Source organism: Ovis canadensis, chromosome 23 (genome assembly GCF_042477335.2).
Source record: "Ovis canadensis isolate MfBH-ARS-UI-01 breed Bighorn chromosome 23, ARS-UI_OviCan_v2, whole genome shotgun sequence".
NCBI lineage: Eukaryota > Metazoa > Chordata > Mammalia > Artiodactyla > Bovidae > Ovis > Ovis canadensis.
This window is the reverse complement of record NC_091267.1, coordinates 56910517-56937597: the sequence shown is the minus strand read 5'-3', so window position 1 is coordinate 56937597 and position 27081 is coordinate 56910517. Positions and strand designations below refer to the sequence as shown.

The 27081-nt window shown below is 41.9% G+C and overlaps 2 protein-coding genes across 3 annotated transcripts in view; both read right to left on the bottom strand.

Annotated features, from left to right (window-relative positions):
* Window positions 1–415, bottom strand: part of CEP192 (centrosomal protein 192) — a 74136-nt gene extending 73721 nt beyond the window's left edge. Inside the window, exon 1 of the mRNA XM_070289467.1 lies at window positions 265–415. The gene's annotated coding sequence lies outside the window, so the exon portion shown is untranslated. The remainder of the gene's footprint in view (window positions 1–264) is intronic.
* A 2936-nt stretch (window positions 416–3351) lies between these two features.
* SEH1L (SEH1 like nucleoporin) lies at window positions 3352–23953 on the bottom strand. 2 transcript variants are annotated; one of them, XM_070289469.1, is made up of 9 exons: window positions 23676–23953; window positions 20881–20931; window positions 17002–17148; window positions 14765–14976; window positions 10864–10962; window positions 8862–9002; window positions 8026–8183; window positions 6634–6784; window positions 3352–5636 (listed from the first exon to the last, which is right to left on the bottom strand). In XM_070289469.1, exons 1-9 carry the CDS (start codon window positions 23784–23786, stop codon window positions 5624–5626), a joined length of 1083 nt encoding a protein of 360 aa, XP_070145570.1. In that variant the 5' UTR covers window positions 23787–23953; the 3' UTR covers window positions 3352–5623. The 2 variants fall into 2 exon arrangements, with proteins under 2 accessions (XP_070145570.1, XP_070145569.1); XM_070289468.1 differs by having other exon boundaries at window positions 3352–4024; window positions 23676–23945.
* Window positions 23954–27081: the final 3128 nt, after the last annotated feature.

Below are 27081 nucleotides of genomic sequence, written 5' to 3'. Positions count from 1 at the left end.
CGGGAGAAAACAAAAGTAGAGCTACCTCAAACACTGTCTTCTTTCCCGTTTTTCCGTGAAACGACTCGCACGAAACCAAGAGCCACTGGGACACGCCGCACCCGCGGAACAGCAGCGCGTCACCCGCGCCTGGCCCGGCCGATGAACGGGGCCGTTGTGTGGGGAAAGGGGGGCGGGACCAAGCCCGGAACAAGATAACCTCGTCCCGGAGGCCCCGCTCTTACGGCAGCCCGAATCGCCCTCCCCGACCCAACTACCCCTCACCGAGCGCGCGACACCAGCCGCTGCAGCCCAGCCGGCTGAAGGTCCGCTGAGGAAGCGGTCAGGAGCCCGTGGTGGGGTGGCGGGTGGGTCCGACAGCGCGCGTGCGCGCGTCCCCTCACGGTTGCCGGCCGTACCGCGCGCCCCTCCGATTTACGTCGGTTCGCGGCACGGGACGAGGGGCGGGGACTCCGAGCCGGCTTTGGATTGGGTGGCGCGAAGGGGCGAGCCCGCTGATTCGGCGAGGGCGAGCGTCCGGATTTGAAGCGGGAAGCCGCGCCCGGCCCAGGGGCGCGGCGCCTGCCTTACCTGTAGCCAGAGCACCGGCACTGTGCCCAGAGACCTACTTCGGGTGGATAGGACAACACACCCCGAGTTCGGGTCGGAAGTGTTGGCATTGCCCCTACGGGGGCAGACACTGACGTGTGTGGTCACCTGCCGCACGTTTACACCTAGAGCGCTCCTGTTAGAAGTCTTATCGTGGGCGCGCGCTACACTGAGTCGCCCGTGTGGGGCAGTAAGGTTGGTCCCGGTGGAGAGGGACAAGATGAGACGGTCGGTCCCTAATTACTTTCCTCCGTCTCCGTTCTCCTTAGGTCACGAATCCCATCACCAAAGCCTGCTCAGCATAAGGCCCTACTATTTTACAGAAACCACTCCTTTCACTTTCCTTTATCCCAGAATTTATTGCTTATAGTTCCTCTAACAAATTTAACTCCATAACTTCATCCATTCAACGGTTGTTGAATGCTGACAGGCACGGCAGACTTGGGACTTTAACAGGCTCTACTGATTTTAGCCTGGTGGGAAAAAGACATCCGCTTACAACTTGACCTTCTACCTCCTCTAAAGTACTGCTCAGTGATCCTCTATGGATGCCCTTTTCACTTTTTTGTCTCTACCTTTGGAAACGCTCTCTCTGTGTGCAGAGAATAAAACACCCACCCTTCCTTGATTCTGTTTAATCACACAAAGACCACTGTCTTTCCTACACTTAATTGCCTCTTTGCACACCTTGTCACTCATCCCATGTTTTCTGGCTTGGCCCTGAACACTACTTGCACACTTTAATCAGGACTGGCCTGTCAAATTCAGTGATGTCTCCACAGTTCTCTTGCCACCTCTCCTTGAAACCTTCTATCCTTGGCATTCAACTACCCCTAATTCTACCTGTGTCCACAATGAACAAAGTTTAAATGGAGAAAAATCTCAAGAGTTTCTCAATCTTGGAAAAATAAACCAAAGACTTAGTTCTAAGAGCTGAAAAGATGCTACCTGAGAGTAAAAAGCAACCCTTTGTCTACACCACACACTAGCAGTGAACTGCTGGACTGTGTCCATGTGACAGACTGTCACCCACCCTGAATCCCTCAGACCCAACTCACTGTCCTTCCATCATAAAGATCAAGTGACCAGAGCTCTCTCCCATGCCACCGAGCAACCTGACCATAACAAAGAACTATGTACAGGAAAAGAGCCTAGACTGATGCCAAACTGCCTAAATCTCAATGCTCTCACTTCCTAGCTGTGCAGCCTGCAGGTGGCCTCATCTGTAAAATGGGGATCATCAGGGCACTCTTGCCTCAGAGGACTGCTGTGAGGATCAAGTCACTGAACTTGCATCCAGAAGAGCACTGGCAGGTGGAAAGCACTCAGGCAACATGAGCTGTTATCTGACCAGCTGAAAGGGAAGAGTAGACCCCCCCAGTGAATTTCAAAGCTGTAATTCCAGGTAGAGCTTGAAGCAGCCCCACGGCAGGGATTCAGCTAGGAAAGGTGGATGTCTCAAACACCCTTTACCGACTGCTCTGAGTGCTAACACCTCAACACCAAGATCCAGCACCTTCTACAGTGTGAACACAAGGTATGTGTGCAGATTCATCTCCCACTAGCTCCCCAAATGGACCTTATTCTTTCAGTGGATTAACGCTTAATCCTCTTGCCTCTTCTATCTGGGCCATCGCCCTGGACTCCACCCTCCTCCACTTTAAGTATTCCAACCTGTCAAAATTCTACATCCGTTCCAAATCCTGCTGACTCATAAAAATCCCTTTCTTTAATGCCTACTGTACCATTCAACCTTTACTGTGAAGCTAAATCTTTATTGCTATTTGTAAATTCTGTAAATACCTTCTCCCACTAGAATGAATGTGTACAGACTACCTCTTTTTTTTTACATATCCCAAAGTGTTGGCACAGTGTCTTGCATACAGAAGATGCCCAATATTCACTATATTACCCCAGACTGCTTCCCTGGTGGCTCAGATGATAAAGAATCCACCTTCAATGCAGGAAACCTGGGTTCAGTCCCATGGTCAGAAAGATCCCCTGGAGAAGGGAAAGGCAACCCACTCCAGCATTCATGCCTGGAGAATCACTTGGATAGAGGAGCCTGGGAGGCCCAGTCCATGGGTTGCAAAGAGTTGGACATGACTGAGCAACTAACACTTTAACTTTTCACCCCAGGTACCTCTATAATGATTGAAATCTAACTTGAATTCTTAATTCTGAGTTAGATCCAGACTTAAAGTGAGACCTCTTGCTTTGAAACTAAATAAGTTGATTAGTCTAAAATAAGTCCTTCAACAGAAGGAAGACCTCACCTTAAAGCATAATGGACCTTATTTATCCTTGCATGTGAAAAAGCTCTTAGGGTTTAAGAGGAGAGTGTCTACTGATAGGAAAATGTCTTAGAAAATTAGATTTTAAGTTATACATTTATAACAGCTCTACCATCAATGTGTGATTAGCTGACAGGCACATGAAATGCTGTGCAAATAGTCTAAGTAGACATCTGTTGGATCTAGATGTTAGTCTACATACTAACTTTCTAACTTCTTAATTAATGCCATGATCATCCCTCAGTTTCTGATTGTTCGGATTTTTTTTAGCAATGTGATATTTTAGGAGATATAAGCTTTACAAACCATCAAATAGAATCCATTCTATTTTTATAAGGCAACAGGTTCATATATTTAAAAATATATTTTATTAAATAATCTACTTGGAGAATTATTACAAAAGCTTTAAACAGTAATTCCAAGTAGTGAAAGGCAGTTTTCTTTAAAAGAAAAAAAAGACCAAACAGTCTTTATTATGTTTTGCTGCTTTATACACAGGAATGATTTATTTTACAAACTAGTCAGTTGCAACATTAGCCTGAAAAATCAAAAACAGTTCTCAGTATGTCTCAAAGGCAAGGTGAACTTTATGATATGCTTTCACATTAACCAGTATGACAAACCATAAGAAACTTAACACCATAACGGTTCCAAATAAAATGTACAGAACAGGCACTTTGAAGTCAACCATTTGTGTGTAACTCACAGTTAATGTTGTGTGTACACGTCTCATCATTTCATCAAAGGTTATCAACCAATGAAACAAATATTCCTTTGATGCAAAAGCACAAACACATTTAGGTTCCAAACACCATGTTCTGGTTGTAATACATGCAAGACACACCCTAAATTAGAAAAATCTTCTGAAAGAAAAACAAAAAGCCAGGAATGAAAGCATTTACAAGCACTTGAATAAGGCCTTTAAGTGTTAAATCAGTGTTTTTTAAACCCCTTCATTCTCAGGTAAGGGATTAAGAGGCCGAGAGAGAGATCGTCTGCGAGGGTGAGGATACTGGAGACTGGCAGTGTCAGCATCGCAAGAGTGCTCTACCAGAGGAGGAGGAGGAGGAGGAGGAAGGAGCTGGGCATAACTGGACCATCTCGATCCAGCCCGTGGGGAATCCAGAGGGGGAAAGAAATACCTGAAACAATGAAGACAGGAACAAAACACCAAAACAAAACAAAAACAACAGAGAAAAAAAAAAAAAACAGAAGAAAAAGAGAAAAGTAGTAAATACAAAGAGAACCAAAGAGGGGAAAACACATGCTAGAAAAAAAAGCTTTAGTATATTCATGCCAAAACTAACAGAACATAACAGCAAAATCAAGACCCTTACTCAAATTAGGCTTGCTTAAGCAAGTATAGAAACTTGAAAAAAGAAATAGAATCTGTTTAACTTAAAATGTTAAAAAAAAAAATCTTCAGTATGAATGTTACAAAAGAAGACATTAATTTTATAATTTAAAACATTTTCTAATCTCTCAGAAACATACTGATGCTATCCTGAAATTTACATATCACATAAGCTTTTCTTTAAGCAACACTTCCCCTGTAGCAACAGCAGTTTTAGTGCACACATGACTCTCGGGACCAATTCAGGGAGACGCTCACATGGTATGGCCAGCTACTGCAACATACTTTCCAAGAAACAGTCTCTGAATACACTTAGATGTTTTTCTGCAAAAACCTTGGATTAGTACAAAATGTTGATAAATAAAAGGGCTCAAAAATATGTCCTACTGTTAGCCTACTATTTTATAACTTACCCGTAATACTTTAGCATTTTCTCAAAAAAAGATTTATAGCTCTGTCATCAGAGGATATGAACTAAATGAAGCAGCCAACAAAATTAAGAAAATCCTGGGACATGGAACCTGGAGGTTTAACATGCATGCACAATTTTAGCAAAGCTTTATCTGCTTCTTATAGTATGCTTATATATCTGCTTCTTATGTTTCCAAATTTTGACTTGAAGGAAACCTTAAGCCATGAAATCACACCATAAAAATATACAAGCACGTATTAGAAATATTTACCTCTTTAGTGAATATAAACTGAAAACTTACAACGATGTTTTCATTTTACTACCAAAATATAAATGAAGCAATACCAAATGCTGTCTGGCTACAAACTGTACAGTCAAGTTACTGTCACTACTATTTCTCTCACTCTTTCACTAATAATAGTTTAAACATTTCAAAGAAATAACAGTTATACTGAATAGTATCATGTATAAACCAATTCTACAAAAAGTAAACAAATTAGCACTCAAAACAATCTTTATGAAAAATACTTATTCAATCCTCAAATTGAAATTATAAAAATTCATTTTAGCCTACTGTTTTAGAAAATAAAAGACAGAAGTCTATATACATTCTCCAGATGGAATAGTGATATTTTCCCTCCTCCCAACTACTGAGGATGGTAACAATCTTTTAATTTTAAAACCCGTGAGTTTCAGAAACATTTCAAAAAATTGTTTTGGTGACAGTGTCTCAACAAAAAGCCTCTCCATTTATATTTCAAAAATTTTAAGTGTCAATAAACTGGCTAGTACAAAAAAAATGATATACACTGTATTTTTAAAGGCCTTTTGGATTGCGTTTAGTAGTAAGCAGGCTGCTGGTGTATCTTGGGAGAGGTCAAACGGCGCTGGGGAAGGGGAAAAGGAGCTCGCTTTCCATTCCTGTGTGCATGCAACAAGCAGCAAAACAGCAAAGTTACTCCAGTTAGCTGGTACTCAGCTGTGCTTTCTGTTAAAGGACATAATACAAATGGAGAAGGGAAAATGCATCACAGATCTAACACACATGGTTATTGGCACAATAAGAACACAGATCAAAACTTCAAAGCTCTTTACAAAAGAAAATATGCAGTACAGGCAGCAACCAAACACTAGATTTTTTTTTTTTTTTTAAGAATTAACACTAGTTATCCTCTGCTTCATGAAATAATCTTTATATTCTTATATCTCCTATGGTACCTGAAGCTGTTTTTATACAAATACTTAAAAATCAAAAAGCAGGACTTCTGTATAAAAATATAACAATATAAAAATAGTAAATTTAAAATACAATTCTCTTAAATTGACAAAAGAACCATTACAGTATAGTTTGTTAAGGCTGTGCTTTAAATTTTCCTTAATAGTATTCCAAATTATTCACAAAGGCATGTTAAAATAATTTTACCTTACAAATTCATATTTGAAATTGGAATATGAAAACAAAGGATGACTCTAATGACATCAAACATGCTTTGCGAATCTAAAATATACTAAAAATTCTAAAAATCAATTCAATTTACCGTTTCCTCTTATAATCTCCATAAAAGTTTTAAACACAAACACACACAAAAACACTTAATTCACTCTTCTACAAAGCCTTAGTTCATGTGTTTTATATACAATTTTAGTTTAACCTGACTCAAAGGCTACCCTCCCATCACTAATGACACTGACTCCTCTCGATTACAAGCCCCAGCGCTGTCTCACACTTCCTCTTCATCTCACTACTTCCCAGTTATACACGTCTCTGGTAGACCACTAAGTATCACAATATCATAACCTACCTGTAAATATTATGACCAAGTAATAAACCAAATACAGAGATACTAAAGTGCTTTCTCTTCTAGTGTCACAATTATGTGCGAATTTCTTGATTCAATCTAAAAACCCACAAAATAACACACCTTTAGTATGGCTACCTGAATGATTTAAAACCTAATTGCTAGTTTTCTCACAAAACAGCCTACCTGCCAGCAGAAGATCCATTTAGTGAATTCTGAAGACTTGGGATATTTGAACCTATGGACGGATTTGAGTTTCCCTGCTGAGAACTCCCATTGACAGGGCTCCCATTACCTTTCAGAATGCCAGTACACTTCCAGTTGTCCATATAGTTAGCTGGAAGGAAAGTGGTCAACACATCAACATTACTAACAACTATGTTCCAGTGCACAAATCTACAATTAAAGAAATAAGAGAGACCTACGGGCTATGTATCTCTTAAGATTAATGGCAGAGATATGAAACACATATATCTCGATTTTAACAATTATTTTTTGAAGTTTTTTAAAGAATTACTAATTTAAAAAACAAAACTTTCACCACTCCTTTCCTTACAAGATACATATTGACAGATGTAAGCTATCACATTATCACATTAATACCAAAATAAATTCTGTCTTCATTACAATGAATTTCAGGTATGATGTGTGGGTAACAGAGTCACATTCTCAGTTAAGCAGGTGTAAGTCACGTGGGTATCTAATGTCCCCGTGGATGTAGGTAACAGAACCTCTGGGGTCTGAGTGGCTTATCCAGCTTGGCCTAATGGTTTGGATGCAAAGCTGGTCACTAAAGACACCGAGCCCAGGAAATCCAAGTAGGGAGCCTGCTGGGTGGAGTGGGGCTGTCCTGACTAAAGTCCAGAGGTAGACAGGGCAGCAGAGACCCTGAGGCCTGGCTGGTACTATCACAGCCAAAAGCTGACCCCAGGAGACTCAGTCAAACTCCCAAAGCTGACCCCAGGAGACTCAGTCAAACTGCATTTTAGGAACGGCCACTTCTCAGGGGAAATGAACTGGGCTGTGATCACATCCTCAGAAAGGGATGCTGCCAACTAGAGTGGTGCACAGACCATGGCACCCCTGCCCAGTGGATAAACATCCATGGAGAAGAGCAGACCACAACACCCACAGTGTCGAATGTCCACAGCGCCTTCTCTCTGCTTGGCATTTGTGAAACTTTTAGAATCAGTGGCCTCAAGATTCTCTAACTTTTGGGAGCTGTAGAGAAGTGAGGAAGACCCTAAATTTCTTCTAAGGGCTAATTGGCTAAAGCAATTGTTCAATCAAGAGGTGACTGTATCCTGAGTCTGTAGAGAACTCATACAAGTTACACCCATAGCAAATGGTATCTCTGGAGGTAGTGTATATTCTGTCACAATTAGTTCTACTTTATTCCACACGGAAATGTAATTCAATTAGTCAATCACTGCTATGAACTAGGTAAAATGATAGAGATTCAAAACAATATGAGACATTAATTTAAAAGTAACCACAGACGTATCTCCGAGTTTACATTTCTAAGGGAAAATTCTAAAGTAGCAACATACAGCAACAATTCTTCCACTGAACTATTACCTTTCCACAACCTCACACAGCCATCATCTCCTGAAGATGCCAGCACTGTTCCTGTTATATTCCAACTCACTCGCCAGACCTGAGAATTATGATTATCAAACTGAGCCACGATATGGATTTCAAATTTTGTTGGCCCACCAGAGGAAGTAAGTTCTTTCCTGTTAATAAAAAAAAAAAATTCCTAAGGAATTCTGAGTATGGACACACACATACACTCATACACTCTCATTGTTCTAAATAATAACAATGGTCTCACATACATGCCACCAGAAGGTCATATCCATATCCACCCCCGACCTCTGTAACATCTTACTGACAGCTGGGCCAAGTCATTTTCATTTGATTCCCCAGTACCTGGCATGATCCTACTGCATAAAAGACACTCAGCAACTAAAGAGGATTTTATTCCCCACAAAATGCTGAGGAATAAAAAAAGAAAAGTAGTAGGAAGAATAAGAAAAGAGAGAAAGAGGGGAAAAAAGAAAAAGAACTGAGGTTCAGAATTCCAAAATTAAAGCTAAATAGGTTATTCACAAGAATGTCTCAGCGCTAATCTTCCATAAGTAGACTGCCACCTCTCATTCCTTCAAACGTGTATAGCATCCAATTATATTCAGAGGATCTAATTCATTTTTAGTATCTGCCTAAATAAAACACAACTAAGAAAACATATCTCTCTCTTTATTCAATTCCCCATTCCCTAAAGTCATATATTTATAGATAAAATGTTCATAAGAATCTATTATTCAGATCATTCTTGCCTCTATACTTTCCTCCACAAATGAAAATAAGCAAAAGGTAAGAGAATTTTCAAATTAGTTGTTTCAAAAACTCACCTCACAGGCTTTAATGTAAAAATTCTCACATCTTTGGTTGCTATGGCAAGAATGTGGAAAGATCGTCCCAAGTTTGGAGCAAAGGCGATATCATGAACAGGGTCTGTGACAGTCAGGAGAGTTTCAGCTTTTGCATATTTCCTAATGAAAACACAATTTACCTTAAAATTATCATAAATGAAAATTTTACAAAGCCATATGTTTAGGTATATCCATTATTCCATCTTGCTCATATGTAGTAGTATTCACCTCTGCTGTGTGTAGTACGTCCCAGCACCAACCTCTAGGAACTGAGACTGTGACCTAAGGAAAGGGGCTTTTGCAGATATAATTAAGGATCTCAGGGTGACAGAGAACAGACATTAAAGGAGAAGCCATGTGAAGACCAGGCAGAGACTGTAGTTATGCTGCTCAACCAAGGAACTCCTGGAGCCTCCAAAAGCTGAAAGAGACAAGGAGGGTGTATGAAGGCAGCAAGCCTTGACAATACCTTGATCTCAGATTTCCAGCCTCCAGAAGTATGAGAATGAACTTCTGATTTAAGCCACCAGTTTGTAGTAATTTGTTTTGGCAGCCCTAGGCAAGTAATATAACCTCCCAGGTTTCTTCCTTCAATTTTCTTAAGTTTAACTTCAAACAGAGTTAACAAAAAGTTAGAATGAGATCTTGCTTTGTTAGCTATTAATATCTTTTTTAAGAAAAAGGGTACCTGAATTTCCCAAGATTTGAGTGCAAAGAAAAAAGTTGTGCTAATAACAGCAAGAACTGAATTTTTTTAAGTGACGATAAAGGAAGCTATACCAGAGCTACCCTAGTGGCTAAGTCTTAAAGAATCCACATGCCAATGCAGGATACAGGGGTTCAACCTCTGATCCAGGACGTCTCCCATGCCACGGAACAACTGAGGCCCATGCGTTACAACTACTGAGCCTGTGCTCCAGAGCCTGAGAGCCACAACTACTGAAGCCTGCTTACCCTATAGCTCAGGACTTTGCAAAAAGAGGAAAGCTACTGCAATGAGAAGTCCACCTACTGCAACTAGACAGTAGCCCCCACTTGTTGCAACTAGAGAAAAGCTTGAGCAGCAACAAAGACCCAGCACAACCAAAAACAATAAATAGATAAATAAAATTAAGGAAAAAAAAAAAATCTCTAAAAAAAGGGAAGCTATACCAAAGTCTATTTCCACATCTCAGGAAGAGTTAAAAGACCATCTGATCCTGTTACCCTCCAATTCGGAAGTCTTTTAACAGCTTCAGAATACCCTTAAAATAAAGACAGGACGCTAAGCAGGAGGTCTTGAAGACATAAGCCCTGCGGGTTTCCCACCACATGGTCTCCCTTTGACTCATTATGTTCCAACCACAGTGAGATTACACTGGCTCACTCTCCACCTGGAAAGTTGCACTCTCTCTGTCTGGCCAACTTCTACTCATTCTACAGTCTTCTCTTGAATGAATCTTCCAGTTTATAAAATTCATCACCATTTTGCATTTTTTTGTTTTCCCTGCATGATGGTACATAGTGGGAGACCAATTTTACCTTTTCCTCTACATCACTCTGGAGAAGGAAATGGCACCCCACTCCAGTATTCTGGCCTGGAAAATCCCATGGGCGGAGGAGCCTGGTAGGCTACAGTCCATGGGGTCGCTAAGAGTAGGACACGACTGAGTGACTTCACTTTCACTTTTCACTTTCCTGCACTGGAGAAAGAAATGGCAACCCACTCCAGTATTCTTGCCTGGAGAATCCCAGGGAGAGAGGACCCTGGTGGGCTGCCACCTATGGGGTAGCACAGATTCGGACATAACTGAAGTGACTTAGCAGCAGCAACAGCAGCTACATCACTCAATTTAGTTATTACCAGAACAGAGAACTTAGCATATCATAGGAAATCAGTAAATATGACAAATAATGCATAACTGAATTAATGAATAAAGAAATAACATTTTAAAAAATTAACTGCAATTCAGAACAGTAACTAAACCAAAGCAGTACTGACCTGGTGTTTTCATTATATTCGAAAATCTGAACCTTGGCCATTGCATTTGGACTACTGTCATCACTTCCTACAGCAATCATGGGAGCATGAGCACGAGAGCTGGAAAGGAAGAGAAAAATGGGTTTTCTCAATTATAACATCAACACACATTTAGTTCAGACAATTAAAAACTCATCTAGCAGCTGTGCAACCCACCAGTCAGCTGTGGACTAAACCCCTGCTATGCCCAGTGCCGCACTCCCAGGAAGGGTACCCGAGAGGTCTCATCTGGGGACCAGGAATACCAGCCTTTCACCATATTTCTACCGCATTTTCTTATGGCTGAGATAGAAAGTAGTCCTTTTCGCCAAAGAAAAGGCTTCAAGCATTCAACTGATTAAAAAAAAAAACAAAAAACACCTAAGAAATCTTAGAATTTTTTTCCTAAAAAATCTGGTCATTAACTATTACATGAAAAGTAACTTTATGGTGACCAAATCCATGGCAAAAAAATTTGTTTACATGCTTTGCACAAAAAGAATCCCATCCCAATGGAGGAGGAAAGTAAAAAAGACCATCCTTAGGAAGGCATGCCTATCATTCTTTAAGTCTCCACATTCATTTGTAGCCAATTACATTTTTTAAAAGGCAAAAGATAAGCAATAAAAGAATGAACTCTGAGGTGAACTCAAGGTTAATTTTTTTTCCATTTCTATGTCTAATTATTTAGATATTGATTTCCCTTGCCTCCCACATTCAGATTAAGTAATACCTCTATGAAAGTGACATACAGGTACTGTTTAACCTTGATGTTTAAAGACTGTTTAGTCTTTATGATATCTTTAGTCTTGATGTTTAAAGACTGTTTAGTCTTTATGAGATCTTTAGTCTTTATGAGATCTGCCAATCTCATAGAGCTGAAAACATAATGTAATTTTTAAAAAAGTAAAAATTTAGGTCTTTATTACTAAAGCTTCTGATAACGAGATCAAGTCACCTAATATAAGAAAAAGACCAAGTAAACTGTAAAGTGCTATAGTGACAAAATAAAATTACAAGTTATATACTATAATTCCTGGCTATTCGAAGGAGTGTAAATTACAGTAGTTTCTATATCTCACAAGATTTCTTCTTTCAGTGTTCCACAGATTATTCTTTCACGATGTTAAATATCTGAGGAAGGACAAGTACATTTATAATATATTCTAAAATCACTGAAAATATAAATTGTTTGTTAAATACTCTAAAAAATAAATTATAAAACATCCAGATAATAACCTGAATTGAGGATTACCTCATTTGTATATTTAGGAAAAAAAAGATCACACTTAAACCATCTTCCAAATAATTAAACAGTGAGCAAAACCATCCAACTCTCTGAATACGGGAGACTGATCACCTGCAACTCCTTTCTATACCTCCATGAAAAGATGAAAGAATACACTGTAAGAGTGCAGAAATCAGAATATTCCATCAGAAATCAAGAAATCTGGAGGAATTTCAGGAAGCAGAAGGACATAAGACAGCAACAAAGCTAAGGGGAAAAGAGCTCAACCACTACCACTAAAGAGGAAATTCTAGAAGCTACAACCTCTAATCAATAAACAGATAAATAGCAAATCAATCAACCAACCAACCAATTGTAATAAGTCATGGGGCACTCACAAACAAAAACAAGAGTGGCTCTGTATTACTGTAGCAAGGTGATGGATATATGAGGGTCTATTGTATTATTGCTATATTTGAAATCTTTTCTAATAAAGAAAAAATACCTGGAAACATCCCAGTTAAATTTTAAAATTCCACTATCTTAAATGATACAAAGCAGTTCCAGGAGGTTTAATGACCTAAGAATGACAGTAAAAGTGGCTCAGTTGTGTCCGACTCTTTCTGACCCCCATGGACTATACAGTTCATGGAATTCTCCAAGCCAGAACTTGGAGTGGGTAGCCTTTCCCTTCTCCAGGGGATATTTCCAACCTAGGGCTCGAACCCAGGCAGATTCTTTACCAGCTGAGCTAGAAGGGAAGGTAAAACCAGAAACCTTTCAGAATACACTTGATAACATCAAGGTGGGGAAGAATTTCTCAAAAAAAAAAAAAAAAGGCACAACAACATATAAGACTTAAATGTGGCCATATTAAAATTCAGAACTTTCTTCAATCAAAAGTCATTATACTGTCAAGATGGACAAACCACAAGCTCACAGAATATACTTGAATTTCAAAGTAGTAGTAAGATAAAACCCTAAAACTTTCCAGAAAGAATAGGCTCCCTACAAAAGATCCAGTATCAGACTGACCGCACACTTCCCACCAACTAAAATTTAGAAGATTCAAGAATCTTTTAAAAATCTAAAATTTAAAAATCTCTGAAATTCCTACATTTTGAACTTAGCCAAAGTTCTAGAGCTAGCCAAACTATAATTAAGCATGGAGTAAAACTAAGACATTTTCAGGTGTTCTAGAATTTATAGTTTGCCATCAACCCCATGGAGGAAAAAAAAAGGTTACTTTAAGAGCTGCGTGACCAAAGGAAAACAAAAAATCCAGAGACAACTCATGATATGAAAACTGTGACACCTAAATATAACCCGAAGTAAAGGAATCAATAACGAGAAAAGAGCACCTGTCAAAGTCAATGTCACATTATTCTGTGAACTACAGCTACAAAAACAGATTAATTTGTGTCTAGAATGAATACTATCTAGTCTTACAAATTCAGTTGCTACTTAGAATCTGAATCAACTTATAATCAAAAGATAAAAGTACTTTTACGTGTACTAAAGGTTTACAAAACATAAAGACAAATACTATAAATCTTGTCACTATACAAGCAGTGTAACAAAACATTAGAAAATGAGAGCATAACTGTGTGATAGAAGCAAAAAAGAGCTAATTTCCACTTTTTTTAAAAGAGAGGTGAGTCAACATACAGTCTGAAAATTGATAAATCACTAAGTGGAGAAGTATTTGAATTATGACAATTACATACAACTGAAGAACAACAAATAAAATATATTGTCACATCTTCACAAGTAGAAAGCTTTCTTAATGTACTAAAGTCATCTTTCACAGAGTAAGTATAAATTCTGTTTAAAGATAACATGGCAAGAACCAGAGGCATAAGGAAACCACTTAAAATATAAAATAGTGATAGTTTTAGAATCACACTCTGTGCATCAAGGAAAGAAGTAAGACAGGACTAGATGCACTAAGACACAGGAAAACACCCACGATGAGGGGACCTCCTTGCTGGTCACGTGGTTAAGAATCTGCCGTCAAAAGCAGGTGACATGGGTTTGATCCCCAGTCAGGAAACAAAGATCTCACATGCCACGTGGCAGCTAAGCCTGGGCACCACAAGTACTGAGCCCACACACCTCAACTACAGAGCCCCTGTCCTCTGGAGCCCACATGTCACAACTAGAGAGAAGCCCCTGCACTGCAACAAAAAGATCTCTCGTGCTGCAACCAAGATCCGACACAATCAAAAAAAATTTTAAACTAGAAATTTATTTTAAAAGCCCACAATGTATTTGTAAGTGTACGACGCAAACTCCAAAAAAAAGGAAAATGTCAGGTCCATACACGTCTGTGTGTTTTGGGTCCACTTGAACATGATAGCATATACCTGGGTGTGCTTGTGTATATATATGTGTGTGTTTATAAAGGCAGAAAATATTTACTTGTATATGCATGGGAAAAGTTCAGAAAGTGCACCAGAATGTTTACAGTGGCTAGCTTCTTATATGGAGTAGAAACAGAGGGATAAGAGACGTGACAGGGTGGAGAAAAGAGAATTATTATTCTACATAATATATATTTTTAAAAAGATAAACAAGACCACTTAAGAAAAGCATATTCAAAAAAATAAAGCATCTGATGCTAAGTGTAATGATTACTAGGCTTGTATCACCTACCTTGAAGGGTTCCAAGAAATACAACTACAGCTGAGTTTGCATGAGATCTCATGCTGCAGAGACCACTGGCTGAGATTCATGACGTCTGGAGCCTCATAGATTCTAACTATCCCATCTGCTGAACATGTTGCTAACATGAGACCCATATGCTTAGGAGCAAATTTCACATCGGTAACGGACGTTCTGCTGTCCACCAGCGTTGTCCTCTTGACCTGAAAGAAAAAAAACAATGTAAACGACACACAAAAAGAAAGGATGTCAGGGTGAAAGAGTACAGGCTCTGAATCACAGAGATCCGTTGCCACTTCCTCAGAAAACTGTACCACCTTGAAGAGACACTCAAAAACTGGGGCAGCCTCTATTTCCTCCAAAGGACCTGGCAAAACACCATGTACACAAGCTCACAATCAGTGACCTATAATCAGCTATTCCTTTAATGCAGAAGAAAGATGACCTTGTGAAGCCTAACTTTATTAAATTAGATAAATTCTTTCTTCTTAAGCAGCGTGTGTGTGCTAAATCAGTTGTATCTCTTTGCGATCTTATGAATTGTAGCCCTCCAGGCTCCTCTGTCCATGGGATTCTCTAGGCAAGAATACTGGAGTGGGTTTGCCATGTCCTCTTCCAAGGGATCTTCCCAAATTTGGATTGAACCCAAGTCTCTTACGTCTCCTGCATTGGCAGGTGGGTTCTTTACTACTAGCGCCACCTGGGAAGCGCTTAGGCAGATAGGAGAAAAGCAGAAAATGCTAGAATTTTCATACGGGCAGTTTTGTCATGCTAAGCAGGCTGCAAACAGCCTTAAGATCCTTAGACAGTAAAAAGGAGGGAGTACAACTTCTCCTGTCAAGTCTAAGTGCTGGTTAACCCTGCTCGGACCAAGAGGCATGCAGCAGAGACCAAGAGAATGGTAGGAAGCTGGTGTTCTGGAAATTGGCATGGCAGATACCAACCAGCTACTACCCGACTTCTACATGAGCTGACTTTTGACTGAAACTGTCAACAAAATTTAGAAATCAACAACTTACTGTCTATAGTTTTGGGACCCAACTCCTATAAGTTGGGTTTAGGAGTGGTAGCAATTACAGGATTATAATATAAATAATTAATATAACACAAATGCTGAAACACTAAATACAAATCTTTACGTTTGAACAAAAAAATCCTTCATATTGCCACCACTCTCCAAATACAGTCACTTGATTTTCAACAAGGATGCCAATGACCATTCTATAGGGAAAAGACAATATTCTCAATGAAAGGTGCTCAGAGAACTGGACACCGAAGTGCAAAAGAATTACGACAGATACCTGCCTTATGTCACATACAAACATTAACTCTATGAGTCAAAGGCCTAAACATAAGCACTGAACTATAAAACTCTTAAAAGAAAATTCTGGCCAGAGTCTCCCTGACAATGGATTTGGCAATGACTTATGATACAAGAAACACAAGGCAACAAAAGAAAAACTAAACTATTCTTCATGAAATCCTTGCACACAACCCTTAAACACTCTATCAAGAGACTGGACAGACAACTTAACAGAATCAGAAAGAAGATTTGGAAATCACATATCCGTTAAGGAAATAAAGTACATAAAGAATTCCCACCTACAACTCAACAACAAAAAATGGACAAAGGACTTGATTAGACATTTCCCTAAAGAAGTAAAAGGGTTCTGGTAACAATTTCAATTCTGGAGAGCGGGGCTGGGGGCTAATCCTCACACCCACAGACAATTCTGACACCAGAAGGGTGTCCAAGGAGAATTCAACTCAGTTTTGACACTAACTACCTGTAGATAGCATCAGATTCTATAATGCAGAGTTCAGTCCCACAAGACCGTCATTCTTCACGTACTAGTCCAAAACCCGGGTGTTACCTGTGCTTCTCACTGCTTGCTGTAACTCAGGAACAGTCACATGGAAGAGACCCACGGGGTACGGTCAGGGACAGGCACAGAGCCCCCATGCTCCTGCCAGCGCCAGGTCCCCAGATCTCCACCAGCCCAGGAGCCTCCAAACCCCATCTTTTAGGGTTTTGATGGAGGCCTCATTATATAGGCATGAATGACTCACTGGCTACTGGTGATCTGTCAATCCGCAGCCCTCTCCCCTCCCTGTAGGTCAGAGGGGTGGGACTGAAAGTCTCACTTCCCCAAGTGTCCTTAGAAAGATCACTGCTCTTCGGGTGCTCTGGCTTCCACCGGCCCACTCATTGCTAACAAATGTCTCACCCAGTGGCTCTGTCCGCGCAGTTTATCATTTGATTCTCCTACGATTTCTTCCCAGACAGCAGCTGTTCGGTCAAAAGAACAGGAAGCCAAAACCTGTCCAAACTCAGGATGGGCCCATGTCACACGCCACACAGATCCACTATGTGTCTGAGGAATCAAAAAAAGAAAAAAACGGAAAAAGAGTTTACTCATTTTTCACACATGTCACTTGAAGAAATAGAATACAGATATTTTTAGCCCAACAAACAGAAAAAGCTACTCAATTTAACATTTAAAAATTTAACTTCTAGGGAATTTTCTGGTGGTGGTCCAGTGGTTAGAACGCCACACTTCTACCAGAGGGGCACGGGTTCAATCTCTGGTTGGAAACTAAGACCCTGCATGCCATGCAGCGTGGCCAAAATAAAACAAGCTAAATTCTAGAACTTTTAACTTTTAGAAGATGCTTCATCTTTAGGATTACAGCTCTTCTGGAGTCAAGTTCTTCTAACATTTTATGAATTAAAAAAAACCCTTCTGGATAAAGTTGACCTTTTCCAGTGCTACTAACAGAGATCTGGTTCAGAGTTTAACCTAACAAAGCTTTTAAACAGAGATTCTATCAGTCCATTATTTTTCTCACTTGCAAATTGCTTCAATAGGGAACATCCACCTAATAAATAAGATTAATCAAAATTATATGCTTCAAAAGCCTGACAGTATAAGAAACCATAGCAACAAAATGCTTAAAATGATTCTGATGTCTGGCTAGGAAAAGAGGCAATGAAAGGACAAATACAGGGAAGCCCACATCTCCAAATTGTGAGGGAATAATTTAAAGCTCAATAGCACTATCTTTATATATGAAAAAACATTAAATTACTATTATTCAACTCTTTATGTTGACCAAGAAAAAAAAGGCAGAAAAGTCTTAAAGCATTTCACATCAATAGAATTGTCTGTGCTTTCCAATGAAAATACTGTATGATCACAAGCACCAGTCCACCCATGACGCTCACAAAATCTGTTTTAGGCTTCCGTGTATCTAATACTTTTTGTATACTCAATCTCAGAACACTTTCATAATTCAATAATTTCTACATGGTAACAATGTCATCATCCAATGGTAAACTCTGCATCTTTTTTTTGGCCTCTGGCATGTGGGATTTTCATTCCCTGACCAGGGACTGAAACTGTGCCCCCTGCAGTAGAACCAGAGTCTTAACCACTGGACCACCAGGGAAGTCCTTGCACCCTTATTTTTATCCTCTGTTCTGTCTAATCTTTTTATTTCACTTTTCTAATTTATATAGCATATTAAGTCAAAGATGCACTAGCACAGTGAGATTCTGCTAAATGTTAGCTTCCAGGTAAAGCATGATCTAACTAAAGAACAAGGACTGCACAAAGGATTCATCCCAATAAAAAGCAAACAAATATCAATTAGTAAGCAAAATAGGGTATATCTGTTGTCATATTTGTTTTGTTGCTGTATTTATGTTTTAAAACATAACAAAGTACTAATGAAACCTGTTAATTATAAAGCAAAAATACGAGCCTCCTTTTGAAGTGATAAAAATAAGTTTTAGAACTAGATACAGGAAGCAATTGTACAATATTGTGAATGCAATAAATGCATTTACATTTATTTGTTTACTTCAAATGGTGAACTTTATGTTGACTCTCACCGCAATTTAAAAAATGGGAGTGGAGGACAAAAGATTTCAATAAACACTTCATCACAGATGGTAAGTAAGTGACAAGCACGCACATGAAAATGCTATCAACACTGGGCTAGTTATTAAAGGCATACAAACCGAGATCCAATGAGACACACTTTACACCCACTAAAATCACTGCAGATGGTGACTGCAGCCATGAAATTAAAAGATGCTTACTCCTTGGAAGAAAAGTTATGACCAACCTAGATAGCATATTCAAAAGCAGAGACATTACTTTGCCAACTAAGGTCTGTGTAGTCAAGGCTGTGGTTTTTCCTGTGGTCATGTATGGATGTGAGAGTTGGACTGTGAAGAAGGCTGAGCGCCGAAGAATTGATGCTTTTGAACTGTGGTGTTGGAGAAGACTCTTGAGAGTCCCTTGGACTGCAAGGAGATCCAACCAGTCCATTCTGAAGGAGGTCAACCCTGGGATTTCTTTGGAAGGAATGATGCTAAAACTGAAGCTCCAGCACTTTGGCCACCTCATGCGAAGAGCTGACTCATTGGAAAAGACTCTGATGCTGGGAGGGACTGGGGGCAGGAGGAGAAGGGGAGGGCAGGAGGAGAAGGGGACGACAGGATGAGATGGCTGGATGGCATCACGGACTCGATGGACGTGAGTCTGAGTGAACTCCGGGAGATGGTGATGGACAGGGAGGCCTGGCGTGCTGCGATTCATGGGGTCGCAAAGAGTCGGACACGACTGAGCGACTGAACTGAACTGAACTGAAGATGGCTACTAATATGATCAAACGACAGACTGGAACCCTCATACATTGCTGTTGGGAACATACAATGGTTTAGGCACTTTGGAAAATGGTCTGGCAGTTTTCAAAAAAGTTAAAACTATACACAGTCTGAAAGAAAGTTACCTGGCTCAAAATAGCCTGGAGTTAAAAACTCCCCTCCAGATCCTCCCCACCATTCTATGCAAAACAAAGAACTCTCTCACCCCAAGAAAAAAATGGACATTAAGGTTGATTACGCCCAGCTCCCAGCTGGTCCAGCCTCTGGCCGATCTCCAAAATTCCTTGCCCAAGCCCTTTAAGAGGTAACTACTCTGAACAACCTTGGAGAACAGCAGGCCCCAATAAAACAGTAACTTTCCACATACACGCCTATACATACTTACTCTTTTCTTGAGTAAGTGCAGCAGCTCACTAATCTGACTGCTGCCCCTTCTTGCCTCATTAAAGGTGATCTGTTCCTGTAAAGTGCCAGTCTCGTTCTTTTTCTGAACCTCGCTTTCTCTAATTCCCTTACCTTACACAGTCCAGCAATTCTACTCCTAGACATCTAAAAGAATCAAAAATGTCCACACAAAGACTTGTATGGCATGTTCATAATAGCATTCATAATTGTCAAAAACTAAAAACAAACAAATGTCCATCAAATAGTCAATGAGTAAGTAAAATGTGGCTTTATCTATACAATGGACTGACTACTACTCAGCTTTACAAAGGATCAAACCACTGATACATACCACAACATGGATGAACCTCAAAAACAAGCTAAGGAAAGCAAGTACAAACAAGTAACTACATACTGTAGAATTCCATTTATATGAAATGTCTGCTGCTGCTAAGTCACTTCAGTCGTGTCCAACTCTGTGCAACCCCATAGACGGCAGCCCACCAGGCTCCCCCGTCCCTGGGATTTTCCAGGCAAGAACACTAGAGAAAGTAAAACTTTATAAACAGAAAACAGTTCAGTGGTTACCTGGGGCATAAGAAGGGAAAAATTAACTCCCAAGCTGCCACAAGGGAAATTTCATTGTTGATAGTAAGTGTTCTAAAACTAGATTGTGGTAGAGCTGCCAACTGTGTAAACTTACTAACACTCATTGAACTGTACATTTAAAATTGACGATTCTCAAGATACGTAAAACTCTACCTGGGGTAAAGCTATTTTTTAAAGCAAAAAATAAAGCTATGTACAAAACATCACAACTATTAAAAAATATGTAAAGGAAAGAAATAAGAAAGACATACTGAGATGCTAAAAACAATTAGGTTAAAAATGCTACTTTCAAATTTTCTGAAGCACATTTGCTACTTTAATAGTGAAAAAAAGTAAAAGGTATAAATTTTATAATTCTCAAAACTGAACAAAGTCACTAATGCTACCCAATAGTAAAATGTTTCAATTTTTAAAAATCACCATAAAAATAAATACTAACCTTCCAGCTAGCAGTGCAATGCCATTCCCCACTTTCACTTTTATCCCAGACCTGTAAGAAAAAAGATATTTTGTACCAAGAATTCCTAAAATTAATTGAATCAGTGAGGACAAAGGAGGGAAACATAAATTCACAAAAGATAAAATCAGTAATTAAAATTCATTCATTCAACCAAATATTTACTCAGGACTGAGGACATGTCAGTCCAGGAACCTTCGCTCCAATAGTTAATGGAGATGATAACAGTGCCACTCAAGTCAGGCACTTATGGTGCTGCTGCCCTAGAAAGTCACTGGGCCAATACTGACCACTCTCCCGCAGAGGAAACAGGTACAATTCACAGGAGCCTCTGGTCACAATGTATTTATCAACCAACCTATCAATAACCTTGTTTTACCTGTGCATGTTTGCAAACACCTTATTTTGTATACATTATCGATTCACTAACACTGAACACTGGAAAAGACCCTGATGCTGGGAAAAGACTGAAGGCAGGAGAAGGGAAGGACAGGGGATGAAATGGTTGGATGGCATCACCGACTCAATGGACATGAGTTTGAGCAAGCCCCAGGAGTTGGTGAAGGACAGGGAAGCCTGGCGTGCTGCAGTCCATGGGGTCACAAAGAGTCGGATGCAACTGAGTGACTGAACTGAAATCACACCAACACTGTAACTCAGGTCTGAATGAAGCTCCCCTAACACATACTTTTTCGGGAAGGCACTCATAGCCTTTTTGCTGTGGGACATTATGCAGCACTACACTTGAGGACCACTTCAGCCAGTGAAATTCACCAAAAGAATGAAAATGTGAAAAATGTGGCACCAAACACACACTCAGAAGGACGCTTGTTTACACTATGAAAGCCTGAATGAAAGGCAGAGTGTCACATGTCCAACCTCAGCTGGGAACACAACCTGAACAACTCCAATTTTTCTGCCACCTGGTCATGTCAACAAATAACCATGAGCGTTGCTTTGGGGGTTACAAATAAACTTTATAGAATAAGCAAATTCACAAATACAAAACTTGCAAATAACGAGACTCAACTGTATATATAACAGTCAAAGACAAAACACTGAACCTTCATACCAACAAAAAATAGACATTACAATAACGTGAGATTTTAACCAGGTTTTTTAAATGTAATATGTCCCCCAAATAAATCAATTTTTTAAAATGTAATGATAAAACAGTATTGTGGCTCCTCATAAAACTTCAAACAGGACTTCCCCGGTGGATAGAATTTGCCTGCCAACGCAAGTCCATTTTCTTGAGCAGATGACCCGCAACTACTGAAGCCTGCGTGACCGAGAGCCCATCCTCCACAAGAAGCGCCGCTAATGAGAAGCCTGGAGCACCACAACGATGAGTAGCCCTCGCTCTCCTCAACTAGAGAAAGCCCAAGAACAGCAACACATATATAAAAATTATTAAAATTTTTTCAAATAAAAATAGAATTGCCATGTGATTCAGCAATTCCACTTCTGGGTCTGCACCCAAAAGAGTTGAAAGCAGGTCTCAAAGCTATACTTGTTCACCCACATTCACAGCAGCACTGTTCACAACTAAAATGTAGAAGGAACCAAACTCCACCAACAGATGAGTGATATGTAAAATGTGGTATATGCAGATACATATACTCAGCCTCTTTAAAAGTTTTTAGATTATTTAAACGCTTCCTTTTCTCGGGAAGGAAATTATGACAAATGCTACAACACGTATGAACTTCAAAACATTAAGCTAAGTGAAATCAGCCAGTCACAAAAAAGACAAATCCTGTATGATCCCACTTGTATGAGGCCGCTGGAGTAGCCAAATTCAGAGACAGAAAGTACAAGGGCGGGGACCGGGGTGGACGCTTCAGGGATCGGTGAGTCATGCTTAATGCGGACAGTGCAAACTGAGGATGGCAGTGACCGATGCAAAGATACAAACATACTTAATAAAAACGGTTAAGGTGGTAAATTTTGTTACCTGTAGTTCACTGCAATAACGAAAACACTAAAGAAAAAAATGCAATGATAATGTCCGACACGGACAACTATCACACCGATACTCTTCACCGGCAGCTGTAAAACAGTACAACCTTCAAAAAGACAATCTACCAAGTACTCTCAAGAGCTTTTAAAATACTCATTAATTTCTTTACTGGAATGAGCCTAAGGAAAACTTCCAAAAAACATAAAAAGCGGGATTAACGAAGCTTTTTCACTGCAACACCCCGACAAATACTCCGCACACGGGACAATCCTCTAGAAGACAGCTTTAAGCGGATAAGGAAACCTACTCGGTTAACGGACGCCAATTATCGCGACTGTCACGCGGCCGCGGCGGGCGGAGAGAAAACCCGGGCCTCGTCACAGATCCGTCAGCGAGGGCCGCGCAGCCGCGGCCCAGCTGTGAATACATGGACGGAGGGAGCCCAATCCGACGGGCGCCCGCGGAGCGGGCCTAGGTCCCGCCGACCACCGCCAAGCGAGACATCCCCCTCCCGCGAGGTGCTCCGGCCCCAGCCTGGAGCCCAGGGCAAGCCTGGCCGATCGGAGCGCCCTGCTTCCCCCGCAGCGGGAGCGCGCCCGCCGCCGTGACGCACGCACGCACGCAGACAACCGCGGAGAGGCGGCCCGGGCGGCAGTGACCCCACAATACCCGGGAGGAGGGCGCCCGCGGGCCAAGCCGCCGGGCCTCGTGCCCGGCAAGGCGCCTCAACTCGGGAGCACTCCCCTCTCCACGCGCCCCTCGCTCGGACAGCGGGCCGCGCAAGGTCCCGCCCGCTTCCAGGCTCGGCCCGCACCTTGACGCTTTGGTCGCTGGAGCAGGTGGCCATCCGCCGCCCGTGGAAGTCAAAAGACACATCATGGATGAGATCCTTGTGGTCCGCCGCGATACTGCGCGCCACGAACATGGCTGCGCCGGACCCCTCCCGCCTCCTACACGGCGGCGCGGCGGCGCGCGGACCGCAGCCCACCCGGACCCGGCGCCGGGGCGCGCACGGCGGTGCTTTCCGCGTGCTGCTCGCGCGCCCCGGGCTGCGCCCGCCCCGCCCCCTGGCCCGTCATACCCCGCGGGGCCCCGCCCCCTGGCCCGTCATACCCCGCGGGACCCCGCCCCCTGCCCGTCACACCCCGCAAGGCTCCGCCCCCGGTTCGCCGTACCAGTCAAGGCCCGGGTGTGGGTCAAACACCGCGTGGCGGGGGCCGCGGTAGTTACTCTGTCGCCTGGCTGCGGCGCAGTCTGTGCCCTGAAGTGAAATGAAGTAAAAGTCGCTCAGTCGTGTCCGACTCTTTGCGACCCCATCCACTATACAGTCCATGGAATTCTCCAGGCCAGAATACTGGAGTGTGTAGCCTTTCTCTCTTTCAGGGGGTCTTCCCAATCCAGGGATCGAAGCCAGGACTCCCCGCATTGCGGGCGGATTCTTTACCCGCTTAGCCACAAGGAAAGCCCGTCGGTGCCCTAAGGGGACTTAAGGAGCTCTCCGTCGAAGTGTGGAGATTAGGGGAATGTGAAGGTTAAGACTATCATTTGCAAGCCTCGGCCCTGAGTCAGTCTCATCGCGTTGGGCCCCGGGAGTCGGGCAGGGCCCCGGGAGTGAGCGCAGAGATTAGCGGTGCGTAAGGAGCGTGTGTCCAGCGTGTGTGGTGAGGGGTGGGGGGGTGCGTGGCCCCGGCAGTCCCCGTTCCCCCAGGATCTGCAGAAATGGTTTGGCCTTACTGGAAACGCCTTCACTTGCCTTTCCCCTCCCACTAAAAATGGTAAGATTTTATTGGTACTTTAAGAGGACACATAAATGTGACAGTGTGGACTGTAGCCCGGTACGTCAAGGGCAAACCCCCAAATCCGTGAGTTGCCGGTATGATAACTGAGAACTACTGTAACTGCTCTAAGAACAAAGACACTCGTTGCCAGAGAAAATACTCACAAAACTCATAAAAGCAGAGTGACAGCCTTACAATCAACGTCACACTTGACCCAGTTTACAGACCCAAAAACCCTTGATTAAAGAGGAAGCCAGATCACCTTGAGGAAAGACCCTACTGTGCTGCCAAAAATACACACTGAATCTTCCAGCCTTCCCTCAGGGGACCTGGGGCCTTTTACCACGGTGATTATGCTTTGGGGAAAAGGAAATAATTAGATTTTTCAAGAATTCTGAACACGCAGCTCCAAACTGACCCTGATTTCAGGAGACCCAAAATATCACTGTGATCCACAGTCAGAGCAGGCCTTGAGGAGGTCAGCTGACCAGAGGTTTTCTGGCTCAGGTGTGTCTCACAGTGGGTCCTCAGAGCCATCCTGTGGTTATTTCCCTGGTTCTGGAATGTGGTTGGGCAACAGGGAGAATCCTTGAGTTGGTTCCCTGACCTGTGGAAGGAGGGCTATATGCTGGGAAAGGTCAAGTGGACACCACTAGAGCTGCCCCTGCTAAGAAGAGTAGGGAGCCAGAAACAGTACTGCAGAGCTTAGTGCCACCAATAACGGCTTGAAGGATGCAGGGCTGGTGGCACCCACCATATCCCACTGCTGCTTACCTCTGGCCTGTGCAGAAGGCAGGTGAGTCTTGGAGAATAATGGTGCGTTACTGTATATTTAGGCAGGCATTCACTGCAACTGCCCTTGCTATTACAGATGTTGTTTCATTGCTCAAGCTGATTAACTCATCCCATGGGAGCTGGTTCACAGCAGTTGGGTCTGACAGATACATTTTCCTCAATACTTGCTAATTAAGATTTCCACCAGAAACAGTTTGCTTTAACAGGCTTAGCTAGCAATGCACTTTCACAGTTGTCCTGGTCTGCTTGGGTACCACAGTAAGATACTGCAGACTGGGTGGCTTAAACAACAGAAATGTGTTCTCTCACAGGCCTGGAGTCTGGAAGTCATGGATCGAGGTGGCAAAAGACTTCATTTCAAGGTGAGAGTGCTATTCCTGACTGGCAGACATCCACCTTCTTGCTATGTCCTCACATGGCCTACTCTGTGTGCAGGGAGAGCTCTCGGATGTTTCACTGATGTCTAATGTGGCTTCAATGCTTGAGAACTTACACATCTCCAGCACCAGCTTTGCGGATGTTGATCTGACAGATGCCATTCTCTCCCTCCCCTGTCAGTAAAGACCCCCAGGAGCAGTTGGCTTTCATCTGGCAAGGCCAGCACCACACCGTCACTGACCTATCTCAGGCGTGTGTCACTCTTCAGTCCTGTGCCATAATTTAGTCCACAGGGGTCTCAATTGCTGTTCTCTTCTATGAGCTACCACACGCACCCGTTCATGACACTGTACTGATTGGATCTGAGGGAGAACTATGCACAGGACAGTTGTATTGTGCTAGGCAGATGCAGAGCATTGGATTGGTCTCATCCATTCCATTTAAAGCCTCAAGAGCAAAGACGGAGGTTTCCCACAGAAGAGGGAAGTCTGCCTCAAGACTGTAGCACAGAAATCCTGCCTGAGTCTTCAGCCCTACAGCTGGTCCTACAGACCTCAGCTTGCCAGCACTCACAGTCACATGAGCTGATTCCTCAAAATAAATCTCTTTAAATATAAACCATATATAAATATATATTGGCATTCTCTGTGCATTTACATAGACATGCTATATAAATTATTCTATATTATTTTATATGAAAAGGATTTATTTTAAGGGATTTAACGAATATACTATGGGTTCTGTTTCTCTGCAACACCCTGATACAATTAGTTTCACCTGTTTTTGTACTTTCATAAATTGTACAATACTCTTTCCTTTTAGCTTGTTTAGCTCTGCATTCATTTGCTGAGCTTCACCCGTGCATGGTCCCCCACCCCACTGGGTGGACTGTGGGATACACCACCTGTCCACAGCACCTCCAGAGACAGCGACCTGTAGGTGGCGCTAAAACATCTCATGCAGAACTTTGAATTGCACAGCAACTGGGCAGATTCCTAGCTGTGGGCAAGGCAACGTCTGAAAATTTCCATGATTTATAACAGAGCAGACAGCATATCATCAAATTGGAAATGAAATCTTCATGTTTCTAAATTCAGTGCTTGTTGGCTAAGTACACTTGAGCTCAGAATACCAAGACGGAGCCTGCAGCTGCCCTGAATCCAGACCCTGGGAGGGGACCCGACTGGGAAGGGTCATGCAGGCTCTTGGGTTCAGCGGGGCTTGGGCTGGTAGGAACCTGTTATTAGCCACAACAATCACAGCAGTCAG

What these genes read in the sequence shown, in the direction of transcription:
- SEH1L (XM_070289468.1), bottom strand. Translation starts at nt 23,786, where the DNA reads ATGTTCGTGGCGCGCAGTATCGCGGCGGACCACAAGGATCTCATCCAT. An exon ending in ATTGCACTGCTAGCTGGAAG is followed by an intron (nt 17,149 to 20,880) that starts GTTAGTATTTAT and finishes TTGATTCCTCAG; the next exon opens with ACACATAGTGGATCTGTGTG. An exon ending in AATGGATCTTCTGCTGGCAG is followed by an intron (nt 4,025 to 6,633) that starts GTAGGCTGTTTT and finishes TCATTGTTTCAG; the next exon opens with GTATTTCTTTCCCCCTCTGG.